At 41.6% G+C, this 24,131-nt stretch overlaps 1 protein-coding gene across 1 annotated transcript in view; it reads left to right on the top strand.

The window, feature by feature from the left end:
• The window catches only part of LOC125440105 (serine-rich coiled-coil domain-containing protein 1-like), a 534,627-nt gene that overhangs the window by 396,744 nt on the left and 113,752 nt on the right, over window positions 1-24,131 (top strand). Inside the window, exon 7 of the mRNA XM_048509679.1 lies at window positions 6,891-6,968. Within this exon, the coding sequence (XP_048365636.1) occupies window positions 6,891-6,968 (78 nt within the window). The remainder of the gene's footprint in view (window positions 1-6,890; window positions 6,969-24,131) is intronic.

The following is a 24,131-nucleotide window of genomic DNA, read 5'->3' as shown; positions in this document are numbered from 1 at the left end:
TCATGGACTTTCTACATTTCTTGTAGTTGTACCCAGTTGTTTAGCACTGTGTTTTTCCATATGTTTGTATTATGTGCTCTCACCGAATAAAAAAGCTAATTGATTCTAACCTGAGGGCTTATATAAATAGCTCAATTGATTATCAGTTATAATTGTATTTTAGAGGGAAAACACATGGGTTCACCCAGCACAAGGCAGCAAATGGCATCCATGATGCCTCTTCATATTAATCCTGTCTATCATTATTGGCTTCTAAGCGTATTTCACTGCCATCCGGCAGTGTCTCTGGATAACTGATTATTCTTATTACAAACACATGAGTCACTTTTTCCCCAATGGTAAATCAACTGTTGAACTATCAATAACAATTTATAGGCAGTGTAAATTGGAGCCTGGTTAGCTTCCTGCGGATCTTCTTCATTATTATTTTGCTGCTATTTTCAGTCTGACACAAATGAAAACAAAGTTCACTTCCAGAATGAAACACATGCACCTGTGTGTTGGTGCTAATTTCTGCTGCACTCAACACTAGGCGATTAGCTCATGTCAAGAATTCAAAGTATAATTATTGTTTAAATAGGATTGTCTAACTATATTTGGCTTAGTTAAATCAATTAGGATGCCAGGATAGATTCTGGCTCTGTTTTCCCCAAGGCTTGACTTGCTATCTGTTTGAGGAGAGATCCAAACATGCTAGTCTGCAGTGCTCAGAGCCATCCCCAAATCCCAATAATAATTAGAGTTGCCTCCAGGCAGTTCTCATTTGTGCCACCAAATTAGGGTCTGCAACACAACTTACATTTACAAGGAATGTGGAGCTTAGCTTGGGAGTCTCTTGCATTAGCTATGGGCCATTGGCAGAAAAGCAGTCCCATAAATCAAAAATGTAAGCTAGTGAGTTGTAACAAAATGGAATGCCTCGCACCTGCACCGCTTCCAGGGCTTGGGGACCACTTGGATTCTCTGCTATGATGATGGAGAGAAATCATCTGAGGCTACCAACTCCAGATGAAGAAATGCTACTTGGTGAAGATGGCAAAGCTTCTCTGTTAATCAACTATGGGTGTTTTCATTCACTTGGACCCCTTCCGCACATACAGAATAATGCACTTTCAATCCACTTTCACAGTTGTTTGCCAGTGGATTTTGCTATTCTGCACAGCTGCAAAGTGCATTGAAAGTGGATTGAAAGTGCATTATTTAGTACGTGCGGAAGGGACCTTGGAATGGCTTAAAGCCACGTTTTAGGCAAGTGTGTCGCAAGTCAAGAACAAATGAGATTGCGCTGCCATGGTTCATTCAACTGAACATGGTCATACGTGAATCACTGTCTCAGTGTAGCTTTATTTACTACATTTTTATCCATGACCTTCTCCAAAGGGGCTCAGGGCTGTTCCCCATCATTCTCTCCTTCCCATCCATGTTCTGTTAGATCTCACTAAGCTAGACAACCTGGGCAGAGAGAGAGGTTCAAGACCTCCATATTCCCGGCAGAATAATGGAAATAGTGGTGTTTTCAATCATTCACTTTCTGGAAGAAGAGGGAGGAGGAGGAGGAGGAGGAGGAGGACGACGACGACGACGACGAGCAGGAGAGGAGGAGGACTTTATATCCCCACTTTCTCTTCAGGGCTGAGAGAGCTCCAAAGAACTGTGACTAGCCCAAGGTATAGCTGGCATGTGTTGGAGTGCACGAGCTAATCTGGTTCACTAGATAAGCCTTCACAGCTCAGAGTGTCAGAGCAGAGAATCAAACCTGCTTCTTTAGATTAGAGTGCATCTGTTCTTAACCACTATACCATGCTGGCTCTCATTTGAAGGTACTTTTATGATCATGCAGAATTGCAGTTTATTAGTGTGTCTTTGCCCACACATTATCTTGTCTGTTTTTCTTGCCGTTTTGGTTACATTAGATTTTTAAAAACTGAAATGCTGTTTGATGTTTACAACATAACTTCACCATTTGTGGTGGTCCCATTTTTGGGATCACTACAAATGGTGAAATAGTGCCACTACTGTTGCAGAACAGCCCAATTTTCCCAATGTTATAGTGGAATGATCACCATGATGGTACAGTGAAAAGGGTACAGTGAAAAGAGGCTGAGGACCACATAATGTGATCAGACTATGAATGAGTAAAATCACAAATTACGAATCTGTGAATAGCAAAGTTTAGTGAATCTCAGCAAATTCATTAGTTCTGAATTAATTCTGAATATATATATTATAACTATTTTATCACAATCTAAACTTTTACAACCAGCTTCCCTGGGAATCTGCTGTGATTTTTTTCTTCCTCCCTGTATGGGCTGAGAGATCTATCACAGAGTGCACAAAGACATGCACGTATGCTCCTTATACCACCATTTCCTTTGTTGCTTCTTTTTTTTAAAAAAAACCTGGAATTTGACTTCTTTCACATTTATAGAAGTTGGGAGTAATGTCTGTGCCTGTTAACATGAGACGGAGACGTGGCATATGGAGGTTACGCTTTGTTTTCTCAGAAGCTTTCAGAGAAAAAGAATTAACTTCCTTGAGTCGCAGCATATTCCTCCAAAGCTTTTAACGAACCATTTTGCACGTCTTAAATGTTGTGACTGCAATTATTCTCACTACTTTGTCTGTTCTCCAAAGGGCTTTTGTGATTTAAGTATGGAACCACTTTTGACAGGTCGTTTTAACATTTAGTGGTGAGGCTTTAGTCTGATCCTCCTAGTACTTTAATACAAAAGCAAGCAGGCCAGACGTTTGCCTATGACATAACCCCATTGTTCAAGGAGAAATTGCTCTTGCAGAGTCTGTAAGACACCCTACTATGTTAGATATCTGTTTTATTATTGACAAAGCACAGATCCTGTTCTAGCATATTTTGCAAATAACGAAAGACTAACAAAATTCAACGCCTTATTTGCTACGTATCGCTGTGTTAACAAATGCATTACATATGTAATTCTCAGTGCAGCAGTGTGTCATAAAGATTGATGAGGAATTTCTTTGGGGGGTTATGAGCTGTTACTGATGATGTCCAACATCTCAAATGATATTTTAAAAATCTTCATGTAAGAAAAGGAATTAGTGTCAGCTTCAGTCAAGTTTACCTTGGGCTATATTCTGTCAAACTCAGCACGTACATCCTCATATTTTTGTCGTCTACATTAACTGCAGATGCCAGAATAACCATGCTATTCCAGTGCTTGATTCTCATGTCTCAATTTGGTGCTATAGTCATCATCCCTAAGCTTGCACTGACATTTCTTTAATTAAAACATTTTTATGCCGCCTTTCCCATCCAACTAGAGTCCACGAGGTAGCTAACATAAAAAACATTTAAACAATTAAAATACATTTAAAATGTAAAATTCAATTAAAAACACATAAACAATACTAGCAGGAGGATCAATAACCATTATTGGGAGGCAAGGAATGTCAGATGAAACAAAAATGATGTTCACCTGCTGATGAAAGACACTGATAGAGGAAGACAGACAACTCTTCCTGGGAGGAAGCTCCAGAATGTTGGTGCCATAATAACTCATGAGCAGCCCTACGGGAAATTAGGCGCCCCTACCCAGAGCACAGGCCCCACCACAGCCCTCCCAAAATCTCCGGCACAGAGCCAGCTGGGCATAATAACAGCTAGCCCCATTGAAATCTATTGTGGGAAAGTTAATTAACTTTTTTCACCATTAAACTTGCTGGAGAGCCTGGCAGATTCTGTGCCACATTCAGGCCGATTTTGGCCCGAATATGCCCGAATGCGCCCAGGTTCGGCTTGAATCCTGGATTCGGTACACCCGAATCTCCAAGCCTAATCACCACCAGTTGGAGCACACCAAAGTGACCTTGAGAGACCAATCATCTAACATAGCACAACACAGCTTCATGTTTCCATAGTTACTGAGTGGCTAGAATTCAGATAATCACATTAACCATAATTAGTTTAATTAAATTGTGGTTTGTGCAATGCCTGAACTATTGTCTTAAACATTCTTTATCTGTAAAACGACCTTTATGGTGCCCCATGAGATAATCAATCTCACCTGAACAGCATAACTGCCTGAAAAAAAATAACCTAATCTCCTTTAATACAATAGTTTTAATCCTACAGGGCCGATTCGCATGCACCATTTTTTTCACCTACAGTTTTGTGTTTTAGCATGTATGGAACAAACACATGTATTATGCACATATGCTAACTGACTAGTCAGAATTGGCTGAAGCTTCCTTTTGACTGTATGTATGGGGACAAACCCAGTTTTGCTGCCGAGTAACCTGGGAATTAGGCCAAACCTGTGGTGTGCCCTTGACTCCACAAATCAGTATCAATAATCAATAATGAATAATCACCTTTTTACTTCAGAAAAGTTGCAGGGAGCAAAGCACATGACCCAGGAACTCAAGGAAACCATATATGCTTCCATTTAAATTTGAAATATTAAATACAGCAGCACTTATTTGGTCATATCCCATTTCTTATCTGTACACACCTCATACAAAGTTTAATATCCAACAATATAGCCGAAGCAATCACCCTGAAAATAAGTTGAAAATAAGATTCACTCAACCCCCCCTCTTTTTTAAGGAAAAAAAGCTACGAAAGTACACAGATTGTCTTCTCCTTTCTTTAGTTATCAAGATTTATTTGTTCTCTTGCTTCTAATATCCAGTGAAGATATTTTCTGCCAGTGTTAACTTCTTGGATCAATAAATTTTGATAGTGATCTTGAGGGAAGTCAGTATCTGCCAGCTATCATAGCCCTGCGTGCTCTTGCTGAAAAGCAGCTGTTACAAACAAAATTGGCCATATCTGAGGGACTGATATTCAAGTCATTGCACATATTTTATGGCACAATTATCTAGGGTGGCTGTTTTGTCCTTTCTGTATAGAAAAAAACAGATTCAAGGCAAGATGCTGCAGCTTGAACAATTCAGTTTTATGTGTTAGAGGTGATCACTCTTCACAGTTTAAATTTTCACATAAATGTATTTGTAACTGTTGTGGAGTTAAAATGTGGACTTGCAACCAGTAGGCTAGGTGTGCAATTCTTAAGCCAGCCTGCGCAGGGTATACTTCAGCAAGGACATCATAGCACACCTCCTAGGGACTTGATAACTCCAGTTCTGAGCATATAGTAAAGCCAGGAGAAGTCTTCTGGATGGTTCACAAATTGTGCATGAACTATTTATTTAATTAATTGATTGATTGATTGATTGATTAATTAATTAATTGCTTAGTTACTTACTTACTTATTTGTTTGAACTTTTTATTAGCTGCCTTTCTTCTATATGAAGCTCGGGGCAGCTTACAATATAGCTAAAACACACAAAATATTCCATAAAATCCATGAAAAACAAACTTTAAAATAACAGTTTAGGACCTCAATTACTTTAATCAAATGCAGTCCTAATAGAACTATCTCCAGCTGCCTCCTGTAGATTGAAAGTGAGGAGGTCAGGCACCCCAGAGCAGTCGTTCCATGATTGTGGCTACTGAAAAGGCCCATTTTTGGGTGCCCACCAAAGTCCCTTCATTGATTGATGGGACAATCAGGAGAACCTCTCCCTATGACCTTAATTTATTGACAGGAATCTATAGGACAGTGGTGGTGAACCTTTGGCACTCCAGATGTTATGGACTACAATTCCCATCAGCCCCTGCCAGCATGGCCACTAACATCATGTAGTGCCAAAGGTTCGCCACCACGGCTATAGGAGAAGACAGTCTTTCAGACAGCCCATTAGCAAGCCAGACAGGGCTTTAAAGGTAAAAACCAACACCTTGAAATGTGCTTGAGAGCGGATCAGTAGCCAATGCAACAGTGGTGGTACCGGGGTCGCTCACAATCTCTCAACCACAGGCCATAACCAAGAGTCTAGCTCCAATGATCTGCACTAACTGCATTTCTTACTGAGACACAACTGATAGAGAGGGTCTTCTGCACCTGTGCCATTGAACTGGACAGGAATTGTGCAAGATCACCCATGGTTAAAGCACATTGTTTCCATGCAGATGGTTCCACATTCTTACCCTGGCATTTCCAGTTAAAAGGTCTGAGGTATGGGGAACACTGTTCTCTTCCTGAGACTCGGAGCACAGTTTCCAACATGAGGATGCAAAACTAATCCAGGTGGACCAATGTATAAAGCCCTCAGTCAGAGGCATGGCTCCAAAGGAAAGGGGGAGCGACATACCAGGCGTGCGCCCCTGTGGGGGTGTGGCAAGGGCTTTCCAGGGACGTTCCAGGGTGGGATGGGGGCGTTCCGGTGCAGGACAGGGGTAGAGGACGCACCAATGCACTGGGCACTTTCCCCCCTTGCTATGTCTCTGCCCTCAGTATAAGACAGTCACATATGAGGGATTTCATCCTCAGAAAGAGCTAACCAGACCAGCTTTGCTCATTGCTTTTTCGCACTCAGTGCTTCTTTATCTGTTCTTTTTTTCTTTTTTGCAGTAGGCTAGCATATCAATTTTAAAGTTTGGATTGCTTTCCATTAATCTTGTTTGCTCACAGCATTTTATGTTGCATTGAACTTTGGGATTTGTTCATAATTTTTCATCCCTTGGCTCAGCTAAAAAAGGTTGTGTGCTCTTAGCATTTGTGTGTTTCAGCATGCCCTCCCTTAAATTGTCTATTTGCTATTTTGTGGAAATACTTCTGATGTTGCTTATGCAAACACATCAAGGGAAACATAACTAGCTGCAGGGCATTTTCCTTGTATTATTATTATTTGTATATCATTTATGTTTTCTTGGTTGTAGTAGATGATGTGTCGCCTCTTTGTTTTCCGTTTTTAGAGGATCACAGCAACGCTTTGCTCATAAACAGTGTCAAAACAATGTTAATTTCTCCCAACCTGATCTAGACTTTATTTTTCTCTCTCTCACTTAGAGCACTGATATGAGTCCCGCCAGCAGCACCAATTCACTTCCTGTTAGCCCACTTACTGAAGAACCACTGCCTTTCAAGGTAAAGATGTTTTGTTAAAAACTCAGTACTTCATATAGAACGGCAAACTCTAACATGCTTCTTGAAAATAATGAGCACTTGGCTACCCTCTTCTGCAACAACAGATAACAAAATGTGGACTTTATGCTTTGATTCATTAACATTAGATGAATTCCTACTTCCTGGTTTGCAAAGATTCCTTTATGTTTTCATAAGGCCATCCGGCACTGGTGATCTTTGGTTGGAACCTCTGATGTGTAATTTATCCTTGAAAGCAGCCAGAGGGCCACATACGATTCAAGGCTGTACCAATGGGATAGAACACTTTATCTCTGTTCCCAGTGCTATTTCCTTAATCAAAACCGCCCATGGCCTCCATATAGCCAGAGTATGAAAAAAACCTGATGCAATACCAGCCTTTTTCTGCTAATGGTGTGATTTCAACCGATGGAACAGGTCTGGTGGAAGGAGAAGTCTGGTGAAGTTTCCCCCATAGCTATTATTCATTTGTCTATGCATTTTAAACAACATATATATTGGTGTTAGCCTCCTTTGCAACCCAATTTCCTTTTCCAGTGTTAGGGCAAGACTTGACATGTGCCAGCGTAGGTATTGATTTTCTGTGCCCTCATTCGCTGAAGGAAGTTCAAAGACTGGGCATTACCAGAGGGAATTCCTGGATTTAGGAATCATATCATACTGGACATTGGGACTTCATAATCCTGGAGAGTCAGTTGTGAGCCGCTGGATGCTATAGAGCTCAAAGCTCTGGCAGTCCATTTCTGTGAAAAGCCACTAAGATATCCCTTTGTGCTTCCACATTGTTCTCCCTGTTATCATTCTGGTTGCCTGCTTGTTACATCTAGTCATATGCTATTCTGAAAGCCAGAGAGGGCTGAGATCTTACTAGTAGTGAGGCCTCAACCACCTACATTTCTTCGTTCTCTTTTCTAAGGTTGCTCTGGAACATAGTTCCATGGGAATGTCAACTCAATGCATGGCAGCTGTGAAAAAGGCAAACTCTATGCTGGGGATAATTAGGAAAGGAATTGAGAATAAAACTGCAAAGATTGCCATGCCCTTATATAAAGCAGTGGTGCGACCGCACTTGGAGTACTGCGTTCTGGTCGCCACATCTCAAAAAGGATATAGAAGAGATAGAAAAAGTGCAGAGAAGGGCAACGAGGAGCACCTTCCTTATGAGGCTGCAGCGTTTGAGACTCTTTAGTTTGGAGAGAAGATGACTGAGGGGAGATATGATTGAAGTCTATAAAATTATGCATGGGGTTGAAAATGTTGACAGAGAGAAATTTTTCTCTTTCTCACAATACTAGAACCAGGGGGCATTCATTGAAAATGCTGGGGGGGAAGAATTAGGACTAATAAAAGGATTATGTTTGGAATATGCTGCCACAGGAGGTGTTGATGGCCACTAACCTGGATAGCTTTACAAGGGGCTTGGACAGATTTATGGAGAAGAAGTCGATCTATGGCTACCAATCTTGATCCTCCTTGATCTGAGATTGCAAATGCCTTAGCAGACCAGGGGCTCAGGACCAGCAGCAGCAGAAGGCCATTGCTTTCACATCCTGCATGTGAGCACCCAAAGGCATCTGGTGGGCCACTGTGAGTAGCTGAGTGCTGGACTAGATGGAAAAAATGCTGGGGGGAAGAATTAGGACTAATAAAAGGAAACACTTCTTCCCGCAATGTGTGATTGGTGTTTGGAATATGCTGCCACAGGAGGTGGTGATGGCCACTAACCTGGATAGCTTTAAAAGGGGCTTGGACAGATTTATGGAGGAGAAGTCAGTTTATGGCTACCAATCTTGATCCTCCTTGATCTGAGATTGCAAATGCCTTAGCAGACCAGGTGATCGGGAGCAACAGCCGCAGAAGGCCATTGGTTCACATCCTACATGTGAGCTCCCAAAGGCACCTGGTGGGCCACTGCGAGTAGCAGAGAGCTGGACTAGATGGACTTTGGTCTGATCCAGCCGGCTTGTTCTTATGTTCTTATGTTCTTATGACTCTGGTCTGATCCAGCAGGCTCTTTCTTATGTTCTTATGTTCTTAACATACCTTAGAATGTTAATCCATATTGAGATTGCTGTTAGTGTTATTGGGAATGATGTGCTGATACTGAGTGACTTGAGTGACCTCCCCTCACTCCTGACAGGCCCCAATTTCCACGCTCCCAAGCTCTCCTCACATTATTTATCAACCCTGCTTTATGCGGATGACTCTGTCCTGCTATCACGTTCCAGGATGGGTCTTAGGCGGCTCATGAAACAATTCTCCGAGTACTGCAATGCCAACAAATTAACAATTAACTATCAGAAAACCAAAATTATGGTTTTTGCCAGATCCCGCAAAAATACTGTTGGAAATTAAACAATGTTCTTCCTGAGAAGGTTTATTGTTTTAAATACCTTTTCGCACAACCTTTCCTGGACCTTGCACCAAAAGGCAGCGCTCACTCTGTCCTCCCCTAGTATTTCTGGAATTCTTCGCTTCTTTCATAGCAGAGGGCACTCGTTTGTCCCGGCTGCATTAAAGATCATCAATGCAAAGGTTGAATCCCAACTACTTTATGGGGTCCCCATCTGGATCCAAGCAGTGAACCATGCTCTGAATGTCCCCCAATCTAAGTTTTTCCACCAAGTAATTGGAGTTCCAAACTGCGTCCTTTATGCAGCCCTGTGTTTAGAACTGGGGCAAAACACCCTGGAACATAAAGCTTGGCTTAGAGCCTTTATTATTTATTTATTTATTTGTATTGTCGAAGGCTTTCACGGCTGGAACTTAGTGCTGTAGCCTGGAAGTTGTGAGTTTAGCAGCATATCTGTATGGCTTGGGGCCGTCTGTATTCTAGCTTCAAAGCATGCCAGCCACAGATGGTAAACGTCAGGAGAGAATGTTGCTGAGAACACGGCTATACAGCCTGGTGCAACTTGACCACAACTCTAGCACCCATATTATTATTTATTTATTTATTTATTTATTTATTTATTTATTTATTTATTTATTTATTTATGAGTTTTTTATACCGCCCTACCCCCAAAGGGCTCTGGCCGGTGAACAACAAATTAAAAACATACAATTAAAATCCATTTAAAATAAATACAGCTATCAACATATAAAACAGTGGATTCTGGCTCCACTTCCACTATTTGCCATCCAAACGCTCGCTTGTCTCATTGATACTACAGGACACGCAGGCTAACTCTTGGTTCTCTCTAATCGAGAGAAAGATCATATCCATCGGCTTGCCTATTGAATCACTCTACTTAATGTCCTGTTCAGAAGCGTACAATAGACTCAGAGTTCGGCTTTTAGATCTTGAATTTGCAAATTTACATCTAGCAGCCAAACGAACCTGCTCCCCAACACAATTCTTAATCCCATTTGAGCAGAGCCGTACGGCCTATTACCTCTATGCTCTAACAAACCCACGTGCAAAGAGAGCCCTTACCATTGCGTGATTTAACATTATGCCTTCTGCCCTACTAAAGGGTAGGTTCAGTAACCTAGAAAAATCTGCAAGGCTATGCAGCTGCAAATCCAATGTGGTTGAAACCCTGGCCCACCAACTCTTGCACTGCACCGGATTTGATAAAATCAGATCTAAATATACCAACTTATGTTCTCTCTTCCAGTCTGAGCTGCCTGATCTGATTAGGTTATCTCTATTGCTGAATAACTTGGACCCTGGTCTTTGTGAGGAGGTCGTCAATTTTATTATGGAGATAGTTGAGAGTTCCCAGTAGCACGTATCTGTTATGGTCCTTGTGGGGCCTTTTGCTTTTATTACCTATCTATGTATTTGCTTCTGATTATGCCAATAAAGGCTTATGTATGCATGTATGAGTGACTCATTATGTAATGTTGTTAAGGGTTTGGTGGAAAGTACTGTAAATAAATAAGTTACAGCTGACTTATGGCTTCCCTATAGGGTTGTCAAGGCAAGAGATGTCCAGAGGTGGTTTTCCATTGCCTGTCTCTGCATGAACTGAAAGAATTGTGATAGAATTGTGACTGGCCCCAAGTCACACAGCAGGCTTCATTTGGAGGAATGGGGAACCAAACCTGGTTCTCCAGATTAGGGTCCTCCGCTTTTAATCACTATATCATGCTGGTTCTCAGTTCTATACTCTGTCTCATCAAAAGAAAAAAAAATATAACTTCATTTGCCACATGCTGGACCATTTTTGTTTTAGAATGTTTGGAACCTAGTTCTGTTACAATCAGTTAAATTATTTTCTCATGGATAACTAGAATGTTGACAGTAGAAGAGTAAGATTTAAGTTGTACCTTTAGAGACCAAGAAGATTTCCAGGGTATATAAGTTTTTGAGAGTCAAGATATCTTAGTATTTTACAAAGATAACTTTGACTTTTGAAATTGTGTACCTTTGAACTCTTCTTGGTCATTAAGATACTCGCTGGACTTAAATTTTGCTCATTAGTTTATAGGGCTTGGTTGAGAGCTTTTAAATTTTGGCTTCGCCTGCATTTCTCGCATGATGAGCACTCGCTGATTCACCTACTTTTGTCTGATACTCAGGCTAATCCATGGTTCTCTCTGATCGAAAGAAAGATTGAATCACTTGGTATATCTCTCGACTCGCTTTTCCCGCTATCTAGTTCAGAATCCTACAACTTGTTAAAACAAAAATTGTTGGAAAGCGAATGGATTCATTTATTTAGGGCTGCTATGAAAACTTGTTCACCCTCTCTACATCTTTCAATATCACCCTCTATATCAAAGAAACGGGATGACTCCCTATTTGTATTTTTTTGACTAATCCAATGCAGAGAAGAGCCCTCACACTTGCTTTCGGCTTGCTAATGTTTTCCCCTCCGCTTTGTCGTGCAGTAGATTTAAATAACAGCTTGGAAATGAGCGAAGGGTATGCTCTTGTGGCGAACAACAAATTGAAACATTGGCACATCAACTGCTTTGCTGCCCTAAATCTGCTAATATCAGATCAAAATATTCCAACATTCTTTCTAGGACACCTAGTGAAATGGAAGAATCAGGTAGACTTCCTTTCCTTCTGGACAATTCTGACAATGAAACTTGTGAATTGGTTGCACAATTTTTACTGGAGGTGATGCACAATCAATAATTTATATTTTATCTTAAACCTTTGTATTTGTATACCTTTTATCTTAAACCTTTGTATTTGTATACCTTTTATCTCAGGTTTTTTATTGTGTTATGATTATTGTTATGCCAAATAAAGGCTTATTATTATTATTATTATTATTATTATTATTATTATTATTATTATTATTATTATTATTATTATTATTATTATTATAAATTTTGCTCATCAATTACATTGTTACTTTTGGTGATCAAATCATCCAATCATCTCACCTCCTCCATAGATAGTCTTTTTTCTAATCAGAGGCGGATTCCACATGGGCCAAAAACAGCAGTGTGAAAACGATGTGGAAACAGTGAAACCCTTTTACACTGTTATAAACCATTTCCACACTGCTGTTTTTCACCCATGCGGCATCTGCCCTAGAGTGTCCATTTGACTGACACATGTAACCTAACGAAATATGTCAACAGTATGCATCTGTACTCAGAGAGATTCCTTGTTGACCCTGACATCAAAAAATAAAAGGGGGCCGGGGAGACGCAAAATTTTTACATGATCAAAAAGTGCAAAGATTACCTTTTCTCCAAAGGTTGTGACCTTTTAAGGACTTCTCTGCAGTTCTCTTGATCTTAAAAAAATCTCTTCCGGTGGTTTTTGTTTGACTGAATCTGTTGTGAGCTATGTTCAGAATTCGGACAAAAAGAAATTGAAAGTGAAAGTACATTTACTTTATGTGCAGAAGTTCATTTTACTCTGTGAGTTGATTTCGAACACTCAGAAACAACCATTGTTGGTGATTTTGAGCACTCTCTTGATGCTTGTAATTACTGACCCAGTTCTCAATTGAGCTGTGGGGAGTTCATTAATTAGCATTCCTTCTTTTCCATGTGACTTCTTTTATTTTTCTAGTACAAGAAATGCCTTGCTTTTTAGGAAAAAATATGGGACATTTTACTTGTACCACTTGTATTTTATTCAAAGAGGTTTCCAGTGCCATCATGAATATATAAGAATGATAATGCAGAAATCGTCCAAGGGAGCCATTTTTGAGGATCTATACATAGGAGCCCAAAATAAGATAGTAATTTCTATGGGCATTCAGCTGTGTGCTGTTTTTAAAAGAACTCAGAAATATTAAAAATAAAGCCATCCATGCTTTCGTAGGGCATCATTTGTTCCTTTCATTTCTAGACATTTCTGCAGGATGGAGATATCCCCGTTCCTGTGGAACTCATGTAAACGTTGATGTGCTGCTGGGAAAGTTAGCTGTATTTGTGAGCCAGTGCTGTTTAGTAGAAATAAAATAATATCAAATGCAACAGCTCCTGTTATTGCTTCCTGACTCGCTCCAAGAGAGAACAATATTGTTTCAGCAGTAATGTGAGTGAGTGATTTTAAATGCAATAACCCTTTCCAAATACTGTCAGTCTATAATATTGGTTTCTGATGACAGGAAATGTATTACTCTGGCCGACACGATTGTAATACTTCCCACCTTCCCGCTGTCATGAAGTGAACAGGAATGTTTTAGATTTTTAATTTGATTTGTTTGTGCAGTACTGAGAAGTCTCATGTTATCAAACAACAGAGTAGGAGCATTCAGCCCCTGTGGGTTAACTGATGACCTTTTGCTTTCTAGGATTTACTCTTGAATCTTAAACAAGTCCAAGCTCTCTTCATAGCTAATCTGAGCTGAGTTGTTACAAAAAAGAAATCTACTTTGAAGAATTTCAAAATGGTAGACCCAGGGGATCCACAAGGATTTAAGGGAGCAGCAGGGGCGTAGGAGGTTAGGAGCTCGTGTATCTAATCTGGAGGAACCGGGTTTGATTCTCCGCTCTGTCGCCTGAGCTGTGGAGGCTTATCTGGGGAATTCAGATTAGCCTGTGCACTCCCACACATGCCAGCTGGGTGACCTTGGGCTAGTCTCAGCTTCTCAGAGCTCTCTCAGCCCCACCTACCTCACAGGGTGTTTGTTGTGAGGGGGGAAGGGCAAGGAGATTGTAAGCCCCTTTGAGTCTCCTACAAGAGAGAAAGGGGGGATATAAATCCAAACTCTTCTTCTTCCTCCCTCAATATATCTTCTTTCCCTTTCCCTTTTCTGGATTCCTCCTCTCCTTTCCATCTCCCAGCTAACTTACCTTTGGTTGTGGCGGGTTTTCCGGGCTGTGTGGCCGTGGTCTGGTGGATATTTCGCCTGCATCTGTGGCTGGCATCTTCAGAGGTGTATCACAGATGTGTCCAGTGAGAAAGGAATGTTTTAGTGGGGCGAAATGTTAGGAACAAGATCCACCAAACCAGACCACAGCCACACAGCCCAGAAAACCTACCACAACCAGTTGAATCCAGTCACGAAAGCCTTCGACAATAACTTACCTTTGTCTGCCACCTGTCTTAAGCTTTCCCTCCCCCTGGTAGCGTCTCCCTGGGAAAACTGTGCTCTGGTCCAGTTGCACTGTGGCGAACCCCTCCCACACGATTTCCTCTTTCCTTCCTCCCGGAAACTTCCATACCCTGTGTCCTTCTTGTCTTCCTACTCACCCACCAACCTACTTTTATCTGTCCCCTATCTGCTATATTATACTTCATTTGTACCATGCCTTTATCCCCAATGTGGGCCCAAAGCTACTTACATTGTTTGCCTCTCCACCATTTTATCCTCACAACAAATCTATAGAATAGATTACTCTGAGTGTGTGTGACTGGCAGAGGCTTAGCAAGGGGAGAAAGCACCCAGTGCACTGGTGCGCCCTCCGCCCCGGAACGCCCCTGGAATGCCCTCGTCACACCCCCACATGGGCACGCGCCTGGTGCATCACGCCCCGCCCCATCCCCCTTGGAGCTACACCTCTGGTGACTGGCTCTATGGAATACTAGGGGTTTTAATTTGGGTCTCACAGATCCTAGTCTGAAACTCTAGTTAATATACCAACACTGGCTTTCGTGGGGTGGCTGCTGTTGAGTTATAGCAAGCAGCCTGGTCTGGGTAAGTCATGCAAGTCAGATGGTAGGAAGTGACTCTGTGGCTACTTCCAGGCCTGCCCCTTCCCTCTGCCTTTTACTAACAGAAACCAAGGTGTTGACTTGCAGTTCTGTTATAGTTGCCTAGCAACAGCCACAAAGAAGTTTTGCTGCTGCTTCTATTATTTGGGGATTAACATCCCGAGTGTTTGTTTCTAGATTTCAAATTTACTCAACCTGGCTTTTCTCAGTCTTGTGGAAATATCTGTTTTGTCTCTTCATAGCCGTAGTTTCTGGATATCCACTTACTTGGCCACACTGAGAATTTGATATATTTATGAATAAAATATGTGTTCAAATTATTTTAACACAGTATTATCAAAAGAGAGAAAATTGCAATGCCCCAGTTAAGGCACCATCCGTTTAAAAAATCTGAGCCGAACAGATCCGCACTCCGAACACTCAAGGCAGCTCCTGGCTCCTTCAAGAAAATGATTCGATAAAACAGGAAGTGGCAAAGGTAAAGCCAACTTCCTCACCACCATCATTCTCAACATATCTGGCCAGTGGAACCACCCAAACTTTTTGCTGTTTTCATTCTGAGGTGGCTAATGGGCATATGCATTTCAAGTAAAATTTGTGCAAGAGGCATGGCAGAAAAAAATCTGGCAGAAGTTCAAGGATCAAGGACTACAGAGGACTACACCTCCCAGTTGCCTTAGTGTATATCCTATGGGATGTGACATTCACCTCTGTTTGCAGTCTCTGAGGGAAAAATGATGAGGAGAAACAAAAGGGCAAACCCAACAGCAATCTGAGGCAGGAGGCATTGGGGACCAAGATACGATCATAAACTCTAATGAAATTTTACAGTCAACCCTACCTAAAAACATTTGTTTTTCATTTTCCCTACCAGTAAAACTGCTCAAGGTTTTTATATATATATGTTGATTAAAACTTAGAAAACTCACCAGGATCCAGGATAAGATTGTTTCAGGAGGAGCCAAATCTACTGTTTGCCACACCAAGGCCAAGTCTGCCCATAAGTTGGGACCAGTGACCTTTCCCACTTCAAAAGGAAGGATGTTTAAGAAAGTTTACTAGGTAGCTTGAATTGTTTGTTCCTTCTGCAACACTACAGAATGAATGTGTGACTGCCATTTATGTGGTTGGAGGGATGTTGATCACCTCTTGCGCGTGTGAATCTGAGGTACTGCTAAAAATGCCTTTATTGCCCATTAGGCCTGAGAACTCAGTCACAGGAAATTTAGAATTAAATCCCCTGTTGTGCCCCTTGCTGTGCTGTTTCCTCAGTAACTCATAATGTTCCTGGTTTTGCTCTGTACCCAGCTGCCATCGATAAGGGGTCCTTCAGGCTTTTTATGTGGCATTGTTTTTGACATGCTGTCTGTAAGCCATCAAAGATTATGAGAGAGCAGTTTGGAGAACCCTCAAAGGCATCTCAGTGCCCAGTTCAGTGCAAGAGGTACCATCTGGGTTTAATTTATAGTGAATAAATTAGCAGTGTTGATCTGCGAATTTCAGGAGATATGGAAAATAATTGGGCGGGGGAAAAGTTGATGAAGTAGCATGCTTAACAATGAGTATCTGTCTGAAAGGAGGCTGAAGAACTTCTTGTGTGTGTTCTTATTTTCTACAATATTCACAGATCTTTCTGCTACATTCTACCCATAACCCGCCTGGATTTTTTTAAAACCTGTTTTGCTTTTAATGAAAGAGAACGTTTCTGTGGATGCAGCTGGGGGTGTTTTTGAACTCCAACTTGATCAGATTTTGTTGTCAAATCAGAGGCCGCTTCCTTGGGCTATTCATCAAACTGAATTCCATGGACCTTCCAATGAGCAACTGAGCCGAGTTCACTATAGCAGTAGCTTCTTTTATTTTAGCCATTTCGTCCCTTAGTGTCTTAGCAATCTTTCCTGATTTCTGCTTCTTGAAGTTTATGAACTTTGGTATGAGAACTTCTGATTGAATTCCCAGGTGTGGAATGGAACCACACTGTAAATAGAATTAAATGGGGGAAATCCTGTCATCTCTCATACAACCCCAAATAGTAGGTAGACTGGGAAAATTCGGTTAGGTTTGTTCTCCTTCCACTGCGACTCCGGACCTCAACCAGCATTTCTAACAAATTTATACTGAGGAGAAAGAAAAGATTTTGAAACAAGTTTGGTGTAGTAATTAGAGTGTTGACTTAGGATCTACAAAACCTGAATTTGAAACTATACTTTGCCATGGAAAGTTGCTGAAGTTACTCTCTCTTAGCCATTAATCATCTAACTTACAAGGTTGTTGTTTTGAGAATAAAATAGGGGAGATGTTACCCAAAAATGGTGGGGAGTCTGTCCCTTTTAGAGTGGGAGAATTAGCAAGAGCAGACTTATGGCTCAGCAAAACATTGGGCAAGCTCGGAGTCTTTGTTGCCCATGTATACCAAAGTGAGCTTTTGCAAGAAATCTGCAGGAGAGTAAAATAGTTTAACATTTTAAAGAGATAGTTGGAGTACACAACCACACAATAAACAAAGCCACAGAATACACACATTTAGGATATAAGCAGTGTTGAGGAGATAGGTTTGCAGTAGATGAAAGGAATTTGGGGAGTAAGGGTTGTAGTCACCTAATCTTGGAGCAGAAAGGTCCAATGAATAAAGCTGAGTGACCTTCACTTAACTCCAGTAGAAGAAAGATCAATGTGTTGGGGACAATATCAATGGTGAGGTGTCCAGAGATATTGAACATTGGCTACTGGAAGAGGGGGGGGGGTTATAGGGAAAAATGCTCCCTCAGGATTATGCAGAGTGATCCTTAATCTCCCAGTACAAAGGGGAATCTTGCCTTTCTTGGTAAAGCATGGCATCAACTTCAAGTGCTGAGTCGTAAAGCTAATGGTTTGAGTGCTTAGCCTCATGGGCTAAGATGGGAATGCCCGGAGGTGGGCAAAGTGCTGAGTTAAGCACAACTATGAAACAATGGCAATGTAAATAAGGTAGCTAGAGAGAGATTAGTCAGCAGAGGAAGTTTTTTGGGGGGTCAATACAATACTGGCAGGGACCCTTGGGGCAAAAATATTACCAAGTCCTTTGTCTTAACAGGGCAGATAGTCCAGGGCTGGAGATGGGAAAGCTCTCTGATGCAGGGGCATTGACTTTTCTTAATCCCTTTAGGAAGGGTATGTGAGGCAGGTATTTTGCAAGGCAGATATGGGTGAGGGCAAGTTCCGACAAGATTTTACTGTGTCCTTGTGGGTACACTAGCCAATGCAGAGAATTGGCTCCCCATTTTGACACTGCATTGCCCAAGGATACCCCAAGGGTTGGCAGGGATGGGTAGAGACACTTAAAACAGAGCTGCCCCCTGCCTCCACCATGGGTCTTTCTGGCAACTGATGGGAGAATAATTTTGCACGCTGCTTTTGTTTGCAGGAGAGAAAGAGGAAAATAAATAAATAAAAGCAGTCGGTGGAAAAACAGAAATTTTCTCAATCAACATATATATACACACCGTGTTTTCCCGAAAATAAGATAGGATCCTATATTAATTTTTGCTCCAAAAGATGCGTTAGGGCTTATTTTTAGGGGATGCCTTATTTTTTTCCATGGTTTTGCACTCCCCCACGTGACCAGATCAGCTGCGCCGGGGAATCTGTAACTAGGGCTTATTTTTGGAGTAGGGCTTATATTTCAAGCATCCTCTAAAAATCCCAAAAATCATGCTAGGGCTTATTTTCGGGGTAAGTCTTATTTTCGGGGAAACAGGGTAGCTATGGTATTCTGGCCAGGTCCAGGTATTTATGTCTGTTTTAGTGCCTGTGAATTGGTCAGTATGCATACTGAATTAGAAAGAGGTTTTTTTAAAAAAAAATCATGAGATGTTACTTTTTAACGAGTATCATTCCTAAATAATGTCCTTAAGTCATCCCTTACCACCCTGCCATGCTTTGAATCAAAGTGTCGGGGGTAGCTTCTGCAAGGAAAGTGTGATGGTGATATTTTTTTAAAAAAGATCCTGAGTCAAGGAGAATCATATTGCAGGAAAGTGGAATTCAAAAAGCTGCTACCATTAGAGGGCACCAGCTGTCTCTGATTTTTTTTTCTTAACCAGAAATGTTTGTATTCTAAAAAGCAGTTTGCATTTTGGGTGTCAGAAGAAGGGACAAATCATGATTACAGTTTGCATTTCAGCCATGTCCCATGTTCACATCCCATAAACCTTGGCATAGATTTCCAGGAGTCAGAAAGGGCCTTTCCTTCTGCCAGCAGAAGAGATTGTAGGATCCCACCCAAGGAACTGTTTCAGAAGGTAGCCATGTTTATCTTACATAGAAGAGCTATATTTGAGTCCAGTAGCATCGTAGAGACCAAAATTGTTGGGGTAGAAGCTTTCAAGAGTCAAAACTCTGTCAGTCAGATCTGATTAAAGAAGCTTTGACTCTGGGACACTTTTACTCTGGAAATCTTGTTGGTAGGGTGTTTTCTGGGTTGTGTGGCCGTGTTCCATACATCTCTCCTGACGTTTCACCTGCATCTGTGGCTGGCATCTTCAGAGACCAATCTTGTTGGTCTCTGCTGGTCTCAAATCTAGCCCAAGGCACTGAACGAGTTAAGTGGTTTTTGAGATGTTATTAATATCTTCTCGCTTTACTAAACAGATCTTTGCAAAAAGCAAAAGTTGTCTGCTGTAGAGGATACTAGGAGGCAACTGATCATTCTCTCTAGCTTTTATTATCTTGGTTACTCTTTTCTCACTTCAGTAATTAGCTTAGCTGATGCTAATCCCCCAAGTGAGAAACAGCATCATTAATAAAAGAGAACAATCCTTGACAGTAATGCTGAAAGAAAGCGTGGGAGTCTGCTGATAGATCTCTCATTCATCTAGTTCTTTTTTTCCCCTCTTCTGTATGTCTGTTTATAGGAAAGTTGTAACTAGGATACCAGCTTTATGTAACATCAGTTAAAACAGATAATCTAGCAGTCAGGAGCAGATCAAGGGAGAGATTCTTCGTTTCAAAATTACCATTAAAATGAAAAGAATTGTCATGTGTGTTGGGTAAAGATATCCCATCCATTCTATAAACACTGCAGGCGTTTTCCTGCACTTTACATACATGGAAAGGCATAAAGCCAGGCTGGTTTAATTTCCAGATCTTTGTCGATCACCAGTGACAGTGAATGGAGAGGGAATACCTTGTTTCTGTATTCAAAATCACAGGATAATAGAACAGGGTACCTAGCTGGGCCTGCGAAGCATCAGTGACCTGGTACTGAGACAATGATGACATCAAATATGGTTCAACATTGGGGAAAACTATTCAGAGTTGAAGGGAAGGTGATTGGTTGTCCCCCCCCCCCCGCCCCAGTAGTGGTTAAGAGCAGGTGCACTCTAGTCTGGAGAACCAGGTTTGATTCCCAGATCTGCCACGTGAACTGTGGAGGCTTATCGGAGGAACTAGATTAGCATGTGCACTCCAACACATGCCAGCTGGGTGACCTTGGGCGAGTCACAGCTCTTTGGAGCTCTCTTAGCCCCACCCACCTCACAGGAAGTTTGTTGTGGGGTGGGGGGAAGGATATTGTAAGCCCCTTTGAGTCTCCATACCGGAGAGAAGGGGAGGGATATAAATCCAAACTCTTCTTCAAGTTGCAGGCAGCTTATGGCAATACCTTGGAGTTTTCAAGCCAAGACACATTTGGGGTGGTTTGCCATTAGCTGCCTCTGTACAGCAATCCTGGACCTGCTTGGTGGTCTCCTATACAAGAATAACCAGGCTGACCCTTCATAGTTTATGAGATCAGTGTACCCTCAGGTATCCAGGTCAGGGCTGGTTCTATTATGAGAGAAAAGAATGTCCAAAAGAAAGCTGTCAACTGTATGTTAGCCTTAACTGGTAGTGCTCAAAAAAAGCATAAAATTCAATGCTATTATCAGAAGCCTTTCATATTATATATGATCATAATTTATTGCTAGCACCATATGTGCCTTATTGAAATAAGTAAACTACACAAAATGCATTCAACCACATGAATACATTGGGGTTCAGAGTGGTGAATAATTGCCACTGCATTGTTCCTTATATCAGCTAAAGTGTTGCTTGTCAATAGAGGAAGAGGGTGAACCAGATTAAACTTCCTTGCACTTTTAAGGGTCTTAATTACCATGATAAAGCAGAGGATTTAATGTATTGTCGAAGGCTTTACCGACCACTGGCTGTTGTGGGTTTTCCAGGCTGTAGCGGTCTTTTAGTTTTTGCATTGAGAGAGGCACATGTTGTCATGACATGCCTATGAAGATGCCAGCCGTAGATATGAGTGAAACATTAGGGCCCCTTCCGCACATGCAGAGTAATGCACTTTCAATCCACTTTCAGTGCACTTTCCTGCTGTGCGGGATAGCAAAATCCACTTGCAAACAATTGTGAAAGTGGATTGAAAGTGCATCATTCTGCATGTGCGGAAGGGACCGAGGAGTGAAAACTACCAGACGGTCCAGAAAAACCCATAAAAGCACATTATTTAAACTGGAAGAACTGCTTGAAGATTAAGAAGAAGAAGAAGTGTTTGGATTTATATCCCCCCTTTCTCTCCTGTAGGAGATTCAAAAGGGCTCACAAGCTCCTTTCCCTTCCCCCCTCACAACAAACACCCTGTGAGGTAGGTGGGACTAAGAGAGCTCCGAAAAGCTGTGACTAGCCCAAGGTCACCCAGCTGGCGTGTGTTGGAGTGCACAGACTAATCTGAATTCCCCAGATAAGCCTCCACAGCTCAAGCGGCAGAGCCGGGAATCAAAACCGGTTCCTCTATATTAGAGTACACCTTCTCTTAACCACTACGCCACTGCTGCTCCTTAAGCCAAGGTTTCTGTAAAAAGGAGGAGTGTCCATGAATGTAGATGTTAACATATTGTACAATCCAGATGACTTGACATTGCATAATCCAAACATAAGATTGTTCCCTTACACAGATGCCTTTGTACAACTAGGGGATGGGGATTGATAGTGCAGCTCTTTATATCACTTTTTCAAGGCAGCCATCACTGGAACTTTCAGTAAATGTCAGGAAGATGGAGCAGTTTTATTTTGGGATAGACGCCATCGATGAATTAAAATGAAGGCATGGTAAAGCCATCAAGCACATTTCTATGGTGTTGATTTGAGACTGCTGGCCATTACAGCTACGGCTTCCATCAATAATGGAGAATAACAGACATGACCAGAGGCATGGCTGATCCACAATAAGGAATTCCATTTGTTTTTTGCAGATAAAATCAATATTCCTTCAATGACTTGTCACTTATAATATCTAAGTGCCATAGAAGTCCCTTCCTTAGAACAGGACATAAATGAATTGAACCAGCATAAGTCTTCTCACGAGGCTTCTGGCCCCGATCCAAAGAAACATTCAGCGTCCCATTGAAATTAATGAGGCTTAAGGTAATTACAGCTAACATGTCCCATTAATTTTAATAGGGGGAACAGAGCAAACTTTCTCTGAATTGGACCTTTTATGTTTTATGGCATTTGAGATTTAGTTGAGTGAAATAAACCACAGTGTGCATCTGGCAACAGAGTGGGTCAGAGAAGAGAGAGACAGAAGTGAGAGGAGAGGGAAGTTTATTTATTTTTCATATTTTTATCCCACCCTATCCCAGAGGGCTCAGGGCCGGCTTCAACAGTTAAAACAATTAAGAATCAGTTAAAAACACAATAAACCAGCTAAATATAACATTAAAACATTACCTATAAAATGCCTATAAAACACGCTAAATGATAAATTAATGAACAGTTTATAAAAAGAACAGATGGCGACGTGAATCTGACCGGCTCGTCCCCACTCCTCCCCCCCCCCCCGCCATTCCGGAGGTCGAGAGGAGATGTTGGTGCCGGCTGGCTAGTTGGAGTTGTTTTCAAGACTTAAGAAACTCCCACCCAGCTGCTTCAGGTTTATGAGAATCTATCATAGGATGCTCACACAAGAAGGAAAGTCCATCTCTCCCCACCCCAGTCTCTTTATTAGCGGATGTTATAAGAATATAAGAAAAGCTCTGCAAGATCAGACTAGTGGTCCATCTGGTCCAGCATCCTGTCTCACAGTGGCAAAACCAGTTCCTCTGGAAGGCTAGTAAAGCAAAACATACAGGCCCTGATGTTGCCTCCTGGCTCTGATATTTAAAGGTTTATCAGCGCTGAATGTGGAGGTTCCCTTTAGTCACCATGGCTGAGAGCCGGCGTGGTGTAGTGGTTAAGAGCAGGTGGATTCTAATCTGGAGAACCAGGTTTGATTCCCCACTCCTCCACCTGAGTGGCGGAGGCTTATCTGGTGAACCAGATGTGTTTCCGCACTCCTACATTCCTGCTGGGTAACCTTGGGCTAGTCACAGTTCTGTCCGAACTCTCACAGCCCCACCTACCTCAAGATGTCTGTTGTGGGGAGAGGAAGGGAAAGGAGTGTAATAAATATTATAGAAAAACTTGGTAAGCTTGCAGAGTTATGCAAATAAGGAGCAAAGTCAGTTGCTTTTATAAGAAAAAATTTACTGGTTATAAGGGAAGGGTAACTTGGAATTAAAACAACAAATTGCTTACTAACTGGCTAGCTACATAAGCTAGCTACTTCTAGCTATCACATGGTGTACAACTACATCTGCACACAGACTGAGACCAGCACACATAGACAAAGGCGACAACTGACAAGATTACCTGTATAATCTTTGTCATACATTCGGCCTGACATGCAAGCCATGCCGGTCTCCTCTGACCAATAGCTGGTCAATTGACTGGTCTGACCTCTGACCTAATTAATTAGCATTCACAGCATTAACTCTTTCATGACTGGATTGTGTGGCTGGCACTTTCCAAATACCAAAGGTGGGGTATAAATCCAAACTCCTCCTCCTCCTCCTCCTCCTCCTCCTCCTCCTCTTTCTTCTTCTTCTTCTTCTTCTTCTTCTTCTTCTTCTTCTTCTTCTTCTTCTTCTTCTTCTTCTTCTTCTTCTTCTTCTAGTGACCCATGATAGGCCTATCCTCCATGAATCTGTCTAATCCTCTTTTAAAGCGTTCTGTTCTTGTGTCCATCTCTTCGTGCTTTCCCG

Source organism: Sphaerodactylus townsendi, linkage group LG10, assembly GCF_021028975.2.
Source record: "Sphaerodactylus townsendi isolate TG3544 linkage group LG10, MPM_Stown_v2.3, whole genome shotgun sequence".
In the NCBI taxonomy this organism is placed as follows: Eukaryota; Metazoa; Chordata; class Lepidosauria; order Squamata; family Sphaerodactylidae; genus Sphaerodactylus; species Sphaerodactylus townsendi.
Note: the sequence above shows the minus strand (reverse complement) of the source record. Positions and strands in the feature narration are given on the sequence as shown.